Consider the following 19936-nt stretch of genomic DNA (forward strand, 5'->3'; position numbering starts at 1 on the left):
TTGAAGCTTGATGCCATAGATGTGTTTTCTTATCAATTGATGGATGTATCATGTATTTAGTTTTATCCATTTATGGACTATTAGAACATTAATTTGTGAGTTTGATGCATTGAAACATTAATAACAGGTCTGCAACTCTGCAAGTTTGATATGTATTATGTTAAGCGAGTTTGAATTGAATCTATTGATACTAGCAGGTTTGTATTAATATATTCATCAGGTTTGTATTAATAATTACTGCTAGCAGGTTTGTATCATACTGCAGTGCTATGTAAATATGTAATGGTTATTGATATGCATTATGTTCAGGGGAGAAAAAAAAGTGGACATTGAGGCGGGGATTCGGGGCGGGTTCGGGGAAGCCATTCCCCGGTGGGGTCGGGGACGGGGAATCCCCGTTTACATAATCGGGGATTTGGGGCGGGTTCGGGGATTCAAATAATTTCGGGGGCGGGGGATGGGGGTGGCACGCCCGGCCCCGACCCGCCCCGTTGCCATCCCTAGTCACAGTTGTGACTATTTAAAATTTATAAAAAATCCAAATTTTTAAGAGTTTCATACTTTTGATTTAGATTTGGGAGATGAAATCCTATAACCCAAAGACTAAATATTAAAGTTTAAGTCTTACAAATATTGAAAAAACAAATCAATAAAAAAGTTATGACTGTTAGACAGTCACACTTCGATATAACCATATTTTTTAAAGTTTGTATCTAAACTGAAATTTAGTATCTAAAGTGAAATAACATAAATATTTTAGTAGTTGAAATGAAAAAACATTATAATTTGGTACCTAAAGTCAATGGACCTTTTTTAATAAAGCAGTAAGACACTAATTTTTTTTAGTTTAGGTACTAACATAGAGTAAAACATTTTGGATTATGTCACAAATCAGTTTGTTATACAGTTGTGACTGTTGAACAATTACAGTTGTAATTGTCGAACAGTCACAGTTGTGACTATTTAAAATTTATAAAAAATTTAAATTTTTAAGGGTTTCATACTTTTGATTTAGGTTTGGGGGATGAAATCTTATAATCCAAAGACTAAATATTAAAGTTTAAGCCTTGCAAATATTGAAAAAACAACAAATCAATAAAAAAGTTATGACTGTTAGATAGTCACAGTTCGATATAACCATGTTTTTTAAAGTTGGTACCTAAACTGAAATTTAGTACCTAAAGTGAAATGACATAAATTTTTTAGTAGTTGAAATGAAAAAACATTATAATTTGGTACCTAAAGTCAATGAACCTAATAAATAAAGGTATATTTGTAAAATAAAACTATTTAAAAAATTTTAAAAATAAAAAAGATACTTCTCTACCTTAAACATAAAAAGAGTGGTGAAAAATTATAAAACAACGAGAACAAAATTTAAGAAAAAAAAATAAAATAAAACTACCAATTGACATCTGCCACATGCCTAGAAGCGAGGGCAACTTAACGATGAAGAGGGTTAGAGAGTCGCGCCAAACAGCTCCGACAGTGTGATTTCCCGGGCATTTTGGGTAATTTCCCGCCACATGAAACGCTCCTCTATATTCGAAACCCTCCTTCATAGTTTTGATACCCACACGCCACAACACTACAACAGTCAGTCCCTCTCTGCAGTAACACATTGACAGAGCAATGTCGTCGTCGTCGTCACGTCGCCGAAGCAACGGCGAATCCCCGCTGGTCAACCAACAGCGCCAAATCACTGCCTTCTTCACCAAAGCCACTTCTTCTCCATCCTCCGTTTCTTCCAAACAAAACCCTAATCCTAGCCCCGGTGGTCCCACTGCCTTGTTGTCCAAACCCACTTCTTCTCCATCCCCCATTTCTTCCAAACAAAACCCTAATCCTAGCCTCAGTCCCAGCCCCAGCCCCATCACCCCTTTGTCTCTCCAGTCCCAGCCCAAGATATCCGGCGGCAGAGAGGTTGTGGGGAAGAGAATCAAGGTATTCTGGCCGTTGGATAAGAGCTGGTACGAAGGTTATGTGAAGCTGTTCAATAAGGATAGTGGTAAGCATTTAGTTCAGTACGACGATGCTGAAGAAGAATTGTTGGATTTGGAAAAGGAGAAGATCGAGTGGGTCCCAGAAACCGTCAAGACATTAAAACGCTTGCGGCGAGGTCCTTTGTCGACTCCCAAGGACAAGGACAAGGAAGAGGGAAACGACGACGTCGTTGATGATGATTCGAGCGATGAGGATTGGGAGCAGAGTGGGGACAAAAACGCAGTTGAGGTTGTTGAGGAGGAAGAGGAGCTTATGGACTTGGAGGATGACGAAGATGATGGAGAGCCCAAGAACAAAGGAGGGCGAGGCTCTGGTAAACGAAAGTTGAGCGGTGGAGCGAATTCGGGGTCTGCTAAGAAGACCAAGAGTGGTGGAGATGTAGGTACGGATGGTCTCGAGGTTAAATTCATGGAGTCTCCCTCTAATGCTGAGAGTAAGTACTGGGATTTCAAGTCAATGGTAGGCTTAACGTTGATTTTGTTTTCCAAAATTAATACATTTTGAAGTGGCTTTCCTATGGCTCTTTATTTATTTAATTGCTTTCCATTTATGTGTGTTCTATGACTATGGATTTTCTGAAATTGCCATTTCTATAGTATTACGTTATTTTGAAATTGGATTTACCATATTTTGGAAAATGTAAGCCAAACTGCAGCTATTGTATGCTACATGATCTAATCAGAATTAAATGCTAGGATTTGTACAAATTTAAAATAGGTTGTGGAGCAAAATATGGATTTGTGATTGTATTTCATTAAAACTTTGTTGTCCTTCTACATTGAACCTTATTTATTGCCAGCCTCTGGATAACCAAGTTAATCTACCTTAATAAGGTTATGTCTACTTCCAATCAATGATGTGATTATGCATGCCGGAATGGCAGGAGCATTATTTGTATTTCTGTTTTATGTAGTAATTAATCTGCGCTTTCTTGACTGCAGGCAGGAAGGTGGCTAACGGTATGAATACCGTTTTATCCGGTGATGCCTCAGCAAGGTTTAGCTTGCGTGAAGCTGAGAAGTTTCGCTTCCTTGGGGAGTAAGTTTGTATACTTTTTCATTATGGTGTTTCAAGCACTCTTCCATTGTATGCCTGTTTTTCTTGGCAGTTGTGAAAGGGATACTGGGGACTGCTATGTCCAGTGGTAATCTATTAATTGCCATTTCTAGTTAATGTGTTACGATTAATTTACCTTTTAAACTTATTGTACATGGAATTCTATACTGGAAACACTAGTCACTGTATTTGTGGTTTTTCTATGACTATGATAAAGGGAGAATTTTTTTTTGTTTTTACATTAGTATGCACATATATGAAATCAACTGCTTTGGTCTGGAAACAGACAACGTAGGGATGCCAAAAAAAGACGTCCTGGAGATGCAAACTATGATCCAAGAACTCTGTACTTACCCCCTGATTTCTTAAAGAATTTATCAGGTGGCCAGGTAATTGCTTTTAGATATATAAGTGGCCTAAAGGATTTTGAGGAATTTTTCCATTATGAACACTATTAATCTAGTGACATGTTAATATGCAGAGACAATGGTGGGAGTTTAAGTCAAAGCACATGGACAAAGTTCTCTTTTTTAAGGTATGCTCATCCTCTACAGTAGCCAAGTACTGGTATTAAAATTTTCAGTGTCTTTATGCAGTCAAGTGATGAATATCTCATTTTTGTTTGAGCAGATGGGCAAATTTTATGAACTTTTTGAAATGGATGCACATATAGGAGCAAAAGAACTTGATCTGCAATATATGAAGGTAATCGATCTTGACTTTTTATCGTGGTGCTGGCTGTTGTGTGTGCGGGCACATAACATTATCTTTTTTTTAACATTTTAACCTTGACGGTTCAATTATTGAGAATGATTCCATTTAAAGGTCAAAAGAAAGGCGGAAATAAAAACTACAAGCTTTGCTCTTCCGAAGTTTCTGAGATTTTTATTATCACCACGACTTTGGATACACCCACTGTGTTTCCTAGTAGTATTTTCTTAATTTTGTAATTTGACTTTGGCTAATATTAGGGAGAGCAACCCCATTGTGGATTTCCAGAGAAGAACTTCTCAATGAATGTGGAGAAGCTGGCTAGGAAGGTTCGCTTTATTCTTGTCATGTTATCTTGAGATTTTCTTCTGATTCTGTTTCATTCAAGTTAAACATCTATTAGAAGCCTATTTTGTACTTTGGAGGGGAGATTTTATTTGATCTGCTTTGACAGAGCAGGGTTATCGAGTTCTTGTTGTAGAGCAGACAGAAACACCTGAACAGATGGAGCTCCGTCGCAAAGAGGATGGCTCTAAAGATAAGGTATGCTCATTTTACATAGAAATTTCCAGTGAAATTCATTTTTTTTCTTCTCCTCTCAGGGCCAACTACCTTTCAATAGATATATCCTTTAGTGTTTGTCATCTTATTTATTTAATATCCTATTTTTTGAATCTTAGCAGTGCACTTTATAATTTGACATTCATCTTGAATCTATTAATGAAAAAATGGTATGAACTTCTGACCTTTTCCTTCATCTATAGGTTGTGAAACGTGAAATATGTGCAGTGGTTACAAAAGGAACACTAACTGAGGGAGAGATGCTGTCAGCAAACCCGGATGCTTCTTATCTAATGGCAGTGACCGAAAACTCTCAGAATTCGGCAAGCCAAAATTCAGAGCGGGTTTTTGGGGTTTGTGTAGTTGATGCTGCTACCAGCAGGGTAGTTCTTGGACAGGTGTGAGTCTGGTAGAACATCGTTTTCATCCTATAATCCTTTTCCCATAGTTTTCCTGTATATTCTCATAATTATAGAGACATTTATGCACACATAAATATTACAGTTGTTCCATGTACTGGGTGGGATTCATCACTCATCAAAGCAGTGGGGAGGGGAGGGCAGGAGGGGTCCTTTGCAACTGCAAAGATTAACATTATGATTGTAAAAGGTTTAATAGAATGATATGTGGTCTTTTGTGCATGTTTCTATGTTTGGAAATTCGTGAGTGCTGGAATTGGTGGCTCTTTTCATGTTCATTTTCATATTATAGCTGCTTGAGGACATATATGATGGTCAGTGTGGATTGAGACATATTGTTACTCCTAGTTACTGTTCCATCGGAAAAAAAAAAAGATTTTGTATGCTGGTGTCCATGTGTCATAAGGTCCTTTGGCTGCTTTAGTGAGTCACATGTTATGTATGGATGTATTTTTGACTAGTTTTGTTTTCCTTTTACCAGTTTGGAGATGATTTAGAGTGCAGTGCCTTGTCATGTCTTTTGTCTGAGTTGAGGCCCGTGGAAATTATAAAACCCGCAAACCTTCTTAGTCCTGAAACAGAGAAAGTACTACTAAGGTATACAAGAAATCCGCTAGTGAATGAGTTAGTTCCACTCGTGGAATTCTGGGATGCTGAGAGAACTGTTCGTGAAGTTAAAAGTATCTACAGGCGTGCCGCTGATCAGTTGGTTTCTGGTTCTCCAAATAAATCCAATTTGCATGCTAATGATTCTCATGTGGAAGAAGATGGCTTAGGCTGTCTGCCAGATGTGTTGTCAGAGCTGGTGGGAGTAGGCGAGAATGGCATCTGTGCACTTTCAGCTCTTGGAGGCACTCTTTTCTATTTAAAGCAGGCTTTTCTAGATGAGACATTACTTAGATTTGCAAAATTTGAGTTACTTCCAAGTTCTGGTTTTGATGATATTATCTCAAAACCATACATGGTTCTTGACGCAGCGGCCCTGGAGAACCTTGAGATTTTTGAGAACAGCAGAAATGGGGACTCTTCAGGGTAACCTTTTTATATTATCTTAAAAATTCCTTAATTCATTTTCATTCCAATTACATTCTTAGGTAATGTATTACTCTGTGAAGGTCAATGTATGCACAATTGAACCACTGTGTGACCGCATTTGGGAAGAGATTGCTTAAGACATGGCTTGCTAGACCTCTATATCATGTAGAGTCAATAAAGGAACGCCAGGATGCTGTTGCAAGTCTACAGGTAAATATTAAATTGACATAATTTTTTCTTTTTCTCTTAAAACAATTGCGTTGCTGAAGAAACTTTTCCAAGATATTTCTGGTGGTTTTAGTTTCACATTCTTGGTCTTCATTGTATACAGTATGTAGATGACTTGAACTGGACAACAAGCACTTTGGCCTTTCCTGCCATACAAATGTTCTAATGTATATTGTATACTTCTTTCTAGGGAATTAACCTTCCTTATGCACTCGAATTTCGAAAAGCATTGTCCAAGCTTCCAGACATGGAGCGGTTGCTTGTACGTGTCTTCTCTAGCAGGTAAAGCTAGAAATAACCAGTTCATTTTAACATCAATTATATTAAGCTTTGTTTATGGAAAACCTACTGATGATTGCAAAGAATAATCTACAGTAACTGAATGTGACTGATTGCAGTAAAGCTAATGGAAGGAATGCTAATAAAGTGGTTTTATACGAGGATGCAGCAAAAAAGCAGCTACAGGAGTTCATTTCAGCTTTACGCGGTTGTGAATTAATGGCACAATCATGTTGCTCTCTTGGTGTCATCTTGGAAAATGTTGAATCTGGACAACTTCATCATTTGCTGACACCAGGTATTATCTTCTTTTTGTGTTTATATTTGTATCATTTCAAAAGATCTTATAATTGTGTTTGGCATCTTATAAAAATTGGTTTTGGTATGCGTATATCTTTTTCATTGTTCTAAAATTTGTATCATTTCAAAAGATCTTATAATTGTGTTTGGCATCTTATAAAAATTGGTTTTGGTATGCATATATCTTTTTCATTGTTCTAAAAATCTTGGCATTGTATCTTTCATTCTTTTGCAGGAAAAGGTCTTCCTTGTGTCAACTCAGTTCTAAAACATTTCAAGGATGCCTTTGATTGGGTAGAAGCCAATAATTCAGGTCGTATAATACCGCATGAAGGAGTTGATATGGAGTACGACTCTGCCTGTGAAAAAGTAAAGGAGATTGAATCTCATTTAACAAAATACCTCCAAGAACAGAAAAAAGTACTTGGAGATACATCGGTAAGAACGTCTATGGGAACAATTTGGTATTTGATTTTTTTCTTAGTGTACTTTTAAGTTTAAATTGAACAAAATTAGTAACTTTTGTTTTCTGTTGGCCTGTTACAGATCACTTATGTTACAATTGGAAAGGATGCATACTTATTGGAAGTGCCAGAGAGTTTGTGCGGGAGTATTCCTCAGGATTATGAGTTACGTTCATCGAAAAAGGTAAATAAAAAAAGTGTGTAATGGTCAAATAGATGTTATGGTCGTTATCTTTAATATGACCATTTCTTCTTTCTGTCTTAAACATGCAGGGTTTCTTCAGGTACTGGACACCAAATATTAAGAAGTCATTGAGCGAGCTCTCACAAGCTGAAACTTTTAAGGAGTCCTCACTAAAAGGCATTTTGCAGAGGCTAATTGGACATTTCTGTGAGCATCATATTACATGGAGACAATTAGTCTCTGTGACTGCAGGTATGCAGTCGTCCCTCTGCTTAGATTTTTTTTTTTTAATCTTTTTCATCAGACGTCTGTGTAAAGATAGGAGCTTGGTTTTATATTCACTTTTCTTTTTCTTTTGATAAGTACATACATCTAGGTTATATAACATTAGTAAGAGAACTGCCCATAATTAGACATGTGGTTTATTGCTTGCCTTTAATCAGCTTAAGATGCTGGCTTTTATTCACATATATATCATACTAATGTAGGCTGATTTAAAATGGGATGATAGTTACATATTCTGGACTGACATTGACCCCCACATGTTGTAGAACTGGATGTTTTAATCAGTCTAGCAATTGCAAGTGATTATTTTGAAGGACCGACTTGTCGACCAGTTATCATGAGCTCGTCATGTACAAATGAAGTACCACACTTCTCTGCAAAAAGTTTGGGGCATCCTGTTCTTAGAAGTGATTCTTTAGGGAAAGGCACATTTGTCCCCAACGACATTACTATTGGAGGTTCTGGCCATGCCAGCTTTATCCTTCTCACTGGTCCTAATATGGGTGGAAAATCAACTCTTCTTCGCCAAGTTTGCTTGGCTGTGATTTTAGCCCAGGTAATGTAGTCTTCTATTACGGTCTTCCTTTGTAGTATTTATTGTCTTCTAGTGTGTACTCATTTTCATCCTTGTTTCTTTGACAGTTAGGAGCAGATGTGCCTGCAGAGAGCTTTGAGCTGTCTCCTGTTGACCGAATCTTTGTTCGGATGGGTGCCAAAGATCATATCATGGTAGGCCAAAGTACATTTCTGACGGAGCTTTCAGAAACTGCAACAATGCTGGTGAGATTAGTATTCAGAGCATCTTAGGACAATGTACTTTGATATTATAATTTTTGTTCTGATTTTTCAGGAATAAGAAAGAAATCAGCAAAAATGAATCCTTTGAAGATTTATGATTGATATTTCTCATATTCATATGAATAGATTGTTTAGTTATTGTGGATTGAAATTTTTACCTCATCTAGTTCTAATCTTGATCATGATATGCATTTCTATGGAAGATATTCATAAACCCATCTGTCTTCTTAGGTTATTCCGATATTTTGTCTCGTGAGGTGTTGTCTTTCATGAGTGAAATCAGTATATGAGTTCACTGGGTCCTCAAATTTTTGAAGACTTTTGAGTAACTTCAATTTATATTTGTATGTGCTTTGGTTAAAGCAGTTTATTGTTTTAAACATATATTTCAATATTCTATGTAGTCATCTGCTACTCATAATTCATTGGTCGCACTGGATGAACTTGGACGTGGGACATCAACTTCAGATGGACAAGCCATTGCGTAAGCGTCAGTCATAATTAATTTTTGCGCATGCTTTTTCCTTTAACGAAATCAGTGTTTGTGACTGATTTCTCTTCAATTGGCAGGGGGTCAGTTCTTGAACATTTTGTTCACAGAGTTCGGTGTCGAGGAATGTTTTCTACCCATTATCACCGGCTAGCTGTAGATTATCATAAAAATTCTAGGGTATGCTTTTTTTTCTTCTGTGGTTGATTTATTATTTTGACATGATTTGTGATACGACCATCATGTATGCATTAATGTTAAATAAATTATTACTAGGTTTTACTTTTTGGATTCTTTTTTATTCTGCACTAGTGTCTAATGTATTGCCTTTTATTTATCTATTTTTTGTAGGTTTCACTCTGCCATATGGCATGCCAAGTTGGAAATGGAGATGGAGGTGTGGAAGAAGTTACATTTCTTTACAGGTTGACTCCCGGTGCATGCCCTAAAAGCTATGGTGTCAACATTGCACGATTAGCTGGTAAGGATCTTTGCTTTTTATTGCTTCCTTATTAGAATCTTTAACACACAGTAGTCAAGATTCAATCATTTGGTTGTGCAACTGATCTAGAGTGGCATAAATAATATAGATCTGAGGCACCTTGCTCTCAGCTGCAGTTTTCTTCAGCATATGATCTATATCTGAAGCACCTTGCCATACGCCACTGTAATTTATGAATAATTTATTATGAATGTAGTAGAGAATATAGTGTGCATGGCTGGGAAAATTTTATGTGAGTATTAGACAATCTTGCAAATAATAAATCAACTGATGAACTTGTGCATTACTCATTTTCAATCATTAGCCAATTCATTAATTATTTATTTCGGAAGAATTCTAGTTCTCACTATTATTTACTTCAGGGCTCCCTATTTCCATACTTCAAAAAGCTGCTGCTAAGTCCAGTGAATTCGAGGCTACATATGGTAAACACAGGAATGCATCCGAAGACAACTTTTCCCTTCAAAGACCAGTTGATAAAATGGTAGTTTGCATCCAAAAGTTGTTCAATACTGTGGAAAAATTGACTAATCATGAGTCTACCAAGAGCATTGACATTGACTCCCTGACTGAAGTTTGGCGTGGAGCAACAACACTCGAGCAACAAAGTTGAGACAATGTGCTTTTTGTACCTTGCGAGCCTTGGTAATTAAATTTGGGAATGTCTCACAAGCCATTTGCCCGTTGTCTTACCAACTGATGTTGTGGTCCTTGAGTGCATTTTAGCCATGTTCTACAGAGTGTAACTAAGAGAGAGTAGCATCTTTTTGGGCCCATCGAGATGACTTTTGATAGTCACTTTAGGTTTACTAGAAAAAAATAAATATATATATATATATATTATATACTGGGGCAAATTGTTTGTTTCAATGAGGGGAGTCAGGAGTGGTTCTTCCATTGTAAATGATAGTTGCAATGTCAATGTTTGGTTCCAATTTTCAACCAACAGGCTGAAGGCTGCTGGTGATTTCATATATTGTATAAATTTGTCTGCATCCAACTAACTGTTTTCACATATTGGTAGATTTGGTTATTCTTCCTACTGACCAGAATGCAGTTGATCAGTTGCTATATGCCTCTATATGTCTGTCTACTTTTTCTTGGTGTTGGTGGGTGAGTGGGTGGAGGGGTGGGCATAGGAGTGCCTCTATATTCCATACTGCATCATTGGAGTTTTTTATTGGGCAAAGGAGAGATGGCTTGGCAGATGTGTAGCTTAGTCTGAATCTTAATAGAAAGAAAAAAAGAATTGATTTTGCTTTTCATTTATACATCAAGACAAGACAGGAGAGGAGAGCATTGATATCATGCTCTCTTACAAAATGGAAAATAATAGCAGAACCTTTAACAAGTGTGCTTATGATCAAACTATGTCATGTTGCTGATCATCTTCTTCTTCGTCTTCTCCGTGGTTTGAGGTCTCATCATCGGAGTCCTGCTATACCCCAACAAAAACGAAAAAGAAAAAGTAGGTAGTTAGTTAGTTAGTTACTACAGAATTGTCAATTCATCTTGCTTACTAGCAAAGCAACCCAATAGAATAACCAACAGACAAATTGACAATGCAGTTATGGAAACAAAGTAAAATAATTACCTGATGATGATGATAGTGATATTGATATTGATATTGCTGGCGGATGCTGTTTTGAATTGCTGTGATGGTTCGAATTAATAGGTACATTGGGAGGATAATTCCGCTGGCTTTTAGAATAAGTACCTGCAAAAGCAAAATGAAGAGTTGCATTAGATGAAGAACAACATTCTCACTCTGTGGTTCAAATGTCAACCACTTATTAGTCTTAGAGAAAGACTTCTATGTAGCGGGTATATACAATATTGTGTCTATCTTTTTCATCACGTGCTAAATCATATAATGAGAGAGATAAACACAAAGAGTGTATATAACCGTGATAGATAAGTTTTTTCCATAGTTCTTATTATATATAGAGTAGCTGTTGAGCCAAGCTTTGCATTGTACTAAAGAATCGATCGGCTACTCACAGTAACAAGCGTGAAGGGGTAATCTTCGTTGCTACCGGTTAGAACCACAATGAGGTGCCTCACAAGCAAAACCACTGTCAACTGCATTGCAATACACGATTTCAAAATTATGAGTATATACATATGCTTTTTAACTTTTTAAACCCATTGAATTAATTGCACAAACACCATTATTATTAAAGCCAATCCTTAATTGTCAATCATTTTTATAGTGAAGGTCAATCTTCCTCTAAGATAACCTACGTGGTTGCCACATGGGGAGCAACTGGTCAACCAAGTACGCCATCATGGTACTCCTTCCTCCTTCCATATATATTTTCCAAAGTCCTTAGTAGCAGCATACCCATTTTTTAAATTGCACTAATTACAATTAGTGGTTGTCTGCTTAACTTAGTGGTACCCCATTGAATTTAAAAATACAATAAAACAACTTAATGGTGCTTAAAGAAAGAAGATTTGGACAAAGAAACTTACAAGGAGAGCCAGTGATCGACAACAAGAGGCACTTCTATCAGCGGCAGAGGAGCATTGAGAATAGGAACTTGATACCATTACTCTCTCTAATCTTGGGCTTCGTGGCTCTTGCTCTCGTCTAGGAACTTGTAAGCTATCTCTGTACGTCACCATTACATAAATATAATTAGAATTAGAAGATACTTCACAAGTTGACACACCATTGGAACACACAAAATGCCAAAATGCAAATGTTCTTTAACCAGCACAAAGAACGCCAACTCACTAGTGATTAGTCCCATGTTATCAGGTTTATTCTTTAATTAACTTTCTAAGAATATTGAAATAAACGTGTCTTTCAAGTTTTTAACTAATAACTAGTCTTAAGTACGTGCATTATATTAACACAAAAGTGTTGCAGTCTGCTTGCAATTAAAGGGACCAAATTCTAAAGCAAGGATACCGAATAATGGCTATTATATATGCAATAATTATGTATATATACCGTGGGAAATTAATGAATGTACCTAATGGTCACTGCTGTTTCATCTAGCTGTGACTTCTTTGGAGGTGCTGTGTATCCTGGTTCATAGCTCTGCAAAAAATTTATGGTTGATCCTCATTAACACCTTTCCTTTTTCAAATTTAAATATTGGAATAATACTACAAGAAAGTGAAAAAAAAAAAAAAAAATTAAATAATGACGTCAACATATTTACCCGAACTATTTGGAAATTACCCATGTTTTTTTTCTTCCTTTAATTAGATAAAGACGTAATGATTAGAACTCAGCTATGGAAACCCATTAGAAATTATATACTTTCATCACAAGAAAAACGGAACCAATATTATAAAAAGAATACAGACTTAAAACACAAACAAAAGTTATGGGAAAAGACAAATTTAGGACACCAAGAATCCAGACAAAACAGAAAACGATGTAAACATGGTTTGATCAACTGAAAATCAAAAATGACATTGGACCGAATTCGATATCGAAGTGTCAAAGAAAAAAATACGTAAATACGAAGCCAAAAACCCGTTTAATAAAAAAAAAATCCGGAACAAAATAAAAAAAATTTAAAAGAAAGAACCCAAAAATCTCATGTATTATTATTACCTGGAGACATATTTCGCAGGTTGTATTCCCTTTCTCGTTGCACCATCTTTGTATGCAATCTCTGTGAGCAAACTGAGGAATGAAAAGACGAAGCAAAATTGAATCAGAAACACCCACACCCACAAAAAGAAGAAGACAAGAGGAGTAAAGGTGTAAAAACTCTGTTTGGCTCTGTACCTTAACAGTTCCAGAGCATGCACAAGGAGCTTCCAAGCTTCCAAACTCTTCTTCATGGCAAATCCTACACAGTGAAATTGCAGAAGAGCATGATTTCAAATCCTCCACATACAACATAACATCTCCCATGTTCAAACCTTCTCTGTCTGTGTCTTGGTTTCTCTGTTTCTTGGTTTCTCTGTTTTCAAAAACTTCTCTTTATTTCAAATTCGGTGCCTGTCTGTGTTTGTATCTTACTTCTTTCTCTCTCTGCCTTCGAGACTGGACTTTAAATAAAAGAATGATGGCCTGACATTCCAAAAATGCCCTTGTATTTATTTAAATGGAAAATGAATATTATTTTCAACTTGGGTTCGTAATTATAGTTGTGCTGCCCTTACGCGGTTTCAGAAAAACTAAAATTCAAGTCTTTTACGCCATAAATATGGACACAAGACTTGCATTGCAAGGTCAAACACACACACACACACTTCCATGTTCAATTTATAATCTTGAACGTGAAAAAATAAAAACAAAGAGAAGTAAGAGTGATCACTTAGCTGGCATTGAAATGCATTTAGGCTCATAGTGAGTAAAATGTGTATATTATACACACTTAATTTACAATATTTGAGTTCTCGTTAATTTGTCAAATGTATGTAAAAATGCACGTATTTTCAAAAATAAAAGTATTTTTTGCAAGTAGATTATGTTATCATGATTTTTCATCTAATTATTTTTGAAAGTTTAAGATTCTTTTGATATTATAATGGTTTCTTAAACATTATTTCTCATTTTAAAACATCATTTCCATTTATGGCCACTAAAACATCATTTTCATTTGAATTTGTGTCATTTTTCTTGTGAGGGGTATATTTCCAAGCACGACGACAATATCGAACGTGATTAAATTGGTCAAGAAGTCTCATAATCATAGAGAAATTTTTTGGTAATTAGTCTTCGCTTACAAAATTATTTTATTAAGGAAGAAATTTATTAAGAAGATGAAGTCAAAGCCAAAAAACGGAGGAAAAAGAAAAAATAAAGAGCGAAGCTGATCTGTAACACATACGGACATACCTAAACATGCATTTCTGATTACATAATTAAGTGAAGAGTGTGAAGACAGAGGGGCAATGCCGTCCCTCACATAATTTTTTTGGAAACAGTTTGAAAATTATTATTGTATTGAAAATTAGTAACATTATTGGAATTATGACTCTTTTTTCTTTCTTGTGCCTCCCTGTCCAATTCAAAATTCGGTTCCCAGGTTTGAATGTAGAGCCTCCGATCCTTGATCAACGGTTGAAATGTTGAAATCAATTGAATGGGCCCAGGCTCTATGATTAGACAAATCAAGGAACGCGCTCGTGACTGACTCGTCTCAATTCTCAATTCTCAATTCTCAAGGCGCATAAGAACGTTTGAATGTGATTCGGTGGGCCTTCTTCTAATCCTATGAGGTCGGCTCTGAATGCTCTCTCTCTCTCATCCTTAATATTTCAACTAATTAATTACTAAATAAAAAATGCTATTTATATTCTCTAATTTACTTTTTTCGCGTTGACTATTTCTTTTTATATTTTTCATTATATAATATATTTAATTAAAAATTATTTAGTTATGTAATTATTATTAAATAAAAAAACGGTAAATCAAATTATTATTAAAATTATTTATTTATTTAATTACAATTACATAACTAAATTATTTTTAATTTGTTTGATTTGTTACAAAGATATCTCTTTATAGGATGATCTAAAAAATAAATAATTTTAATTATAAATTTATATCAAAAAATAAAAAAAATAAATTAGAGAAAATAGATAACATTTCTCTTATTGAATTATTATGAATTATAAGATGTATGTGTTTATTTTATTTTGATATTTATACAGAAACAATGACTCAATTTTGTGAGACATCAGGATGCTGACATTTGTTCCTATCCCCTATCGATCTTATCGTTTCCCCTTTAGATATTTGGATTTATTTAACACTAAGAAAGCAGGGGATTTTTCTGAAGCAGCAATGATCTAATAAAGGAACATAAGGATATGGTATTGAAATGGATTAGAACTTTTTGAACGTTTAAGCCAAGTGGTCGGCACTAACTTGCGCTTGTGTGGACCCTCTACCTGGACTAGTTCATCCTCTTTTTCTCTTCTTCCTTTTTCTTTTTTTCTCTGATTTTTAGTGGACAACTTGGGCTTTGGCCTTGCATTAATCATTAATGAGGCTAATGGCTTCCACGTCTTGTGTTTACTGTCAATTTCAGGTTTCAAAAGAAAAACTAAGAAAATTAATGGATTGTTTGAATAAAATGGTAACCACTAACCATACATAAATGTTCAAACTTGTATGGAAATATTTCTTTGTTCAAACTTATATGGAAATATTTCTTTAAAAGGTATACTTAATACTTGGATTTAAGAGGAGGAAATTGTATCTAATCTTTTTAAATGCAAAAAATTTGATCAGTATTATGTAATAAATCAGAAGTGTCTTTTTTCTTTTTTTTTTTTTCAAAAGTTGGAATTTTCATAAGTCCCTGCGTCATTTATATTGGGCCAAACCCAAATGGCTGGGCCATATTTGTTTTATTAGGCCATGAAAATGAATATTTTATAGGCCGAATCCCCCCCCCCCCCCCCCCCCCGGGACTCTAGGAGAGCCCGAGACACAAATCCAAGATACAGTTATGGCTTCAATGGTATTTTGCTGATTAGACCAAGTCGTTTCAGTAGATAAAATATTACGTGAGGTTGTAATATTACGTAATATAATGATGTAATGTTATTAATTTATTTAAATTATAATATATGTATAATTATTAATTTTAAAAATTTTAAATTTTAAAAATATTTTTAAAATTATATACATATTATAATTTAAATTAATTAATAACATCACATCACTATATTATGTGGCGTTATAGCAACGTATATACCATAATTTTCCGTTTGTCTTCTAGAGAAGATAGTTACATCGTTGCTCTGAGACCATTCGTTAATGGATGAGGAGGTAGCTTAGATAAGATGCTTAATTGATGTCAATTTTCAAGTTGCACAATTAGTAATAGCAACCGATTTGGACTGTTGAAAGGACATTACATGAAGCAATGCATTTGCCTTCCAGGTGTCAAAACTGACACTTTGGAAGTCACCAATTCTGGGCCCTGCCTCTGGAATCTTGTTAATTAATTAATTAATTACTAGTATTATATTGATGGAATCTAAATAATATCAACAAGGTTGGTACATCATTCCCTATTTTATATATGTATATTTACCTTGTAGGTATACGAATATTACTATTGCCAATAAGAACATTCTTTTAAGAGTAATGTGGAGTAATATCCCACATCGGAAAACTAAAGTTTAACATATATGCTTATAAGTCTTGGGCCTCTCCACCCATTGCCAATTGGTTTTGGGTTGGATGCTTTAATTCTATCATGGTATCAGAGCTTGGTTATTCGCGTGTAAGGCCCAACGGCCACACGTGCTCCCACGTCACCCAATACAATTTGTTCACGTGTAAGGCTCAAAAATATCGCCACACGTGCGGGGGCGTGCTTATAAGTCTTGGGCCTCTCCACCCATTGCCAATTAATTTTAGGTTGAATGCTCTAATTGAATTATCACATTCAACTAGCTAGATGGATAGTAGGCCAAAATATATGGCACTTATAAATATCTTCTAGATACTATTACCTTGTATACTAACTATCACATATTCTGTCTGGCCACTAGTGAATTATTGGATGAGCTTAACTATGTATGATTGTAACACGTTTGGTGGGCTTCAAGTTCAAACTTAGCCATGCCAGTCTAATATTTAGTCAGTTTGGGGCTACGCTTTGCTCAGCAAGATATTGACCATAAGGCATAACTTATACTAGAAGAAATATATATTAATTAAGGATGACTGCATGTATATGTCATTTCCTACTTCCAACCTAATTAATGATATATATAAGTGCCATTTAGTGTCTTTAATGAAAAGGGTAATCTGGGTGATTAGCAAGAATTGTTATTCTATCTAATCCAGCCGCTGTTGATATATTTTGCAATTTGCCAAACCTGAGGGACCAGTTGTTTTCACTTTTCATGTTAGTTGTTTTCAGTTTGGACCCAGTTATTTAATGTTTGTTGTTTTCATGTTAGTTGTCATTTACAAACACTAACAATTTATCTAATATAATCCCACACAACCAAAAACTGGAAACTAATCAAAATTAAAAACCACGGCACAAGCACATCGATCTCCCCTATAAATAATTGGGATTCCTTTGGATTCGTGTTATCAATATCTTGAGGCCCATATATATCAAAGTTCCAGGCAAAAGCAGAGTACGTAGTTTGATTGATTAATTAGGTTCTAGGGTTATTATAAGTTACAGCAATGGAAGGTGAACACATGAAGAAGAGAGAGAACAAAATAGTGGTGGCAGTGGATGAGAGCAAAGAGAGCATGTATGCACTGTCCTGGTGTTTCAGTAACCTCTTTTCTCAACACACCAACAACACTCTTGTTCTTATCTATGTAAAACCACCACCTCCGCTCCATTCCTCTTTTGATGCTGCAGGTAATTAATTAATTTAATTTAATTGGCAACAAACTTAATTTTTAGTTTTTTCATTAATGTTCCAGTCGATGTTAAATAATTTGAAGATGGGGGTGCTTAATTGCTTGCTTGATGTCACAGGCTATATGTTTTCCAGTGATGTAGTTGGAGCCATGGAGAAATACAGCAGTGACATGGTCGATTCAGTGATGCAAAAAGCCGAAGCTGTCTACAAAAACCTACATACCAATGTATGCCTCTGCCTAGCTGCTACTTTTTTTTTTTTTTTGAGGAAAAATAAAAGTAACCAAATTAACCATTGTATATAATGCATATGGTTAATTACTTAGTGATGGGGTGTTTCATGTTTGTGTAGGTACATATTGAGAGAATGGTTGGGAGTGGAGATCCAAAGGATGTGATATGTAATACGGTTGAGAAACTTAGAGCTGACACCTTGGTCATGGGAAGCCATGGTTATGGTTTCTTTAAGAGGTAGAGGTGCCATTAATCATATTAATTATGATTATGATGGATGAAACTAATTAATTATATATATGTCTGAACGTACTCTGAAGTTAAATCGATCCCTTGTGTACGTGTTTCATATATGTTTGGATATATGCAATGCAGGACTCTTCTTGGAAGCGTGAGTGACTATTGCGCAAAACATGTAGACTGTCCAGTGGTGATTGTGAAGCATCCTGACTCATGCAAATGAGTTTCTTCTCTTCGATCTCTTCTGTTATCTTCTGTTCTGGGCTTCTGGCCTTATAATTAGGAATTTAATTAGGAGGAGCATCGACCCTTCTGTAGTTCTGTTGTATTCCTGCCTTCCTGGTCATGGTGTCATTGGTGTCTATAAATTACGATTCTGCAATGTCTGCTGTGGGTGTATGTATGTGCTATTTTACTGGGAATGAAGTTTATGTAAATGCTAAATAATAATTAATTGCTTTATTCGCACAAATGTCCCTGATTAAAAGGGTTTTTTTTTTTTTTTTTTTTTTTTTTTTTTTTTTTTTTTTTTTAACTTAATTGCCCCCGACTAACATTTATTTGTATCGCATAACTCTTGAGAGAAGAACTTACCTGCATCCCCAATGACACCAGCTGGCATCCCCATCCCCCTCTCTCTCTCTCTCTCTCTCTCTCTCTCTCTCTCTCTCTCTCTCTCTCTCTTTCTCTCTCTCTTTCTTTCTTTCTACCACCGACACTTTTAGTCCATCTACCATATTACCCTATTCCGTCAACTCCATCTTCACCTCTGTTAGAAATGCTGACGTATGGTGTTTATGTGACAAGGTAATTTCATCTTTTCAGCCATATATTCGAGCTCCAAAAAATCTTACGAACTCATGAGCCTGAGTACTAATTTCTTGTATGGCCTAAAACATTATTTTGAATTCCAGAATTTTTATGATAAATTCAACTTTTCCAAATAAAATTCTGAAAAATCAAATAATAAATTAAAACAATTATCTAACTTTGAAAATCCGTAATTCTTTCATCCGAACTTCGATTTCGACGAACCAAGCGTTGTCAGAGAAATGAGCTCTACGTCACCAAGGCCTAACCATAGTCACTTGGATTTTAGAATAGTAAGTCAACTCTAAGAACTGAAGCAAATTCTAGTTAAACAAACCGAAAATTAAAATACGAAAAATCTAGGGTCTTACAAAGCCCTTTTACCAAGGTAAGGGGGAAGCACCATCATGAATATTCTCTAGTTAATTTTTAGTTAATTTCTCATGTTTTAATTCCTTAAAGTCTTATAGATCTTGTTTATAAATTGTGAAAAGAGCAAGCTTTCACCCATGATGTCATGTATCATGAGTAGTTAGAAGCCTCTTTTCCACATCGATGCTTGGTTGTTAAAGTTTTAATGCAAATTTCTTTGATCCTTAGTTTTTACTTATATTTGGTTTCATTTGGGATGCTTAGAGTTTGTACTCTTAAGCAAAAATAAGATCAACCATAAAAAATCATTTTTTGTGTGCTTAAAATATAAATACCTTTGGTAGGGGCATGAAGTTGAGTCTTATGTGCCTTCCTTTCTATGAGGAATTGCTAGAAGTTTACTAGGTTTACACATGGTGGTGTGGAACCCTAGATCTTGGTTTCATACCAATTTCTAGATCCTTATTCGTACAACAGTTGATAAGACTAATGTATGAACCTTCATTCGTACAATAGTTGATAAAACAAATGCATGCTACCATTACTGCAAGCCAGACCAGATGTTCTACATGACTACACCATCATAGAGCAAATGAATGTGAGCCATTCAATCCTTATTTCAAATTTATATGGGCTACTC

At 35.4% G+C, this 19936-nt stretch overlaps 3 protein-coding genes across 4 annotated transcripts; 2 read left to right on the forward strand and 1 right to left on the reverse strand.

Moving 5' to 3' along the window:
- The first annotated feature begins 1521 nt into the window (after positions 1-1521).
- On the forward strand, positions 1522-10353 carry MSH6 (MUTS homolog 6). Its single transcript, XM_086250112.1, has 21 exons — positions 1522-2437; positions 2946-3042; positions 3347-3449; positions 3542-3595; positions 3691-3765; positions 4032-4100; positions 4231-4314; positions 4536-4730; positions 5233-5783; positions 5867-5996; positions 6205-6296; positions 6413-6591; positions 6829-7031; positions 7140-7241; positions 7331-7493; positions 7793-8082; positions 8169-8306; positions 8729-8808; positions 8895-8994; positions 9166-9295; positions 9679-10353. Exons 1-21 carry the CDS (start codon positions 1633-1635, stop codon positions 9927-9929), a joined length of 3891 nt encoding a protein of 1296 aa, XP_086106238.1. The 5' UTR covers positions 1522-1632; the 3' UTR covers positions 9930-10353.
- Positions 10354-10558: 205 nt separating this feature from the next.
- Positions 10559-13269, reverse strand: PIT1 (RING/FYVE/PHD zinc finger superfamily protein). 2 transcript variants are annotated; one of them, XM_086250114.1, is made up of 7 exons: positions 13068-13269; positions 12891-12962; positions 12298-12365; positions 11792-11930; positions 11318-11398; positions 10911-11033; positions 10559-10754 (listed from the first exon to the last, which is right to left on the reverse strand). In XM_086250114.1, exons 1-7 carry the CDS (start codon positions 13194-13196, stop codon positions 10680-10682), a joined length of 687 nt encoding a protein of 228 aa, XP_086106240.1. In that variant the 5' UTR covers positions 13197-13269; the 3' UTR covers positions 10559-10679. The 2 variants fall into 2 exon arrangements, with proteins under 2 accessions (XP_086106240.1, XP_086106241.1); XM_086250115.1 differs by having other exon boundaries at positions 10559-10751; positions 13068-13268.
- Positions 13270-17276: 4007 nt separating this feature from the next.
- On the forward strand, positions 17277-18586 carry LOC147280372 (universal stress protein PHOS34-like). Its single transcript, XM_086251231.1, has 4 exons — positions 17277-17637; positions 17758-17867; positions 17993-18111; positions 18250-18586. The coding sequence occupies exons 1-4, from the start codon at positions 17454-17456 to the stop codon at positions 18335-18337; spliced, it is 501 nt and encodes a 166-aa protein (XP_086107357.1). The 5' UTR covers positions 17277-17453; the 3' UTR covers positions 18338-18586.
- The last annotated feature ends 1350 nt before the right edge of the window (positions 18587-19936 follow it).

Source organism: Dryas octopetala, chromosome 7, assembly GCF_963921425.1.
Source record: "Dryas octopetala chromosome 7, drDryOcto1.1, whole genome shotgun sequence".
Classification (NCBI taxonomy): Eukaryota; Viridiplantae; Streptophyta; class Magnoliopsida; order Rosales; family Rosaceae; genus Dryas; species Dryas octopetala.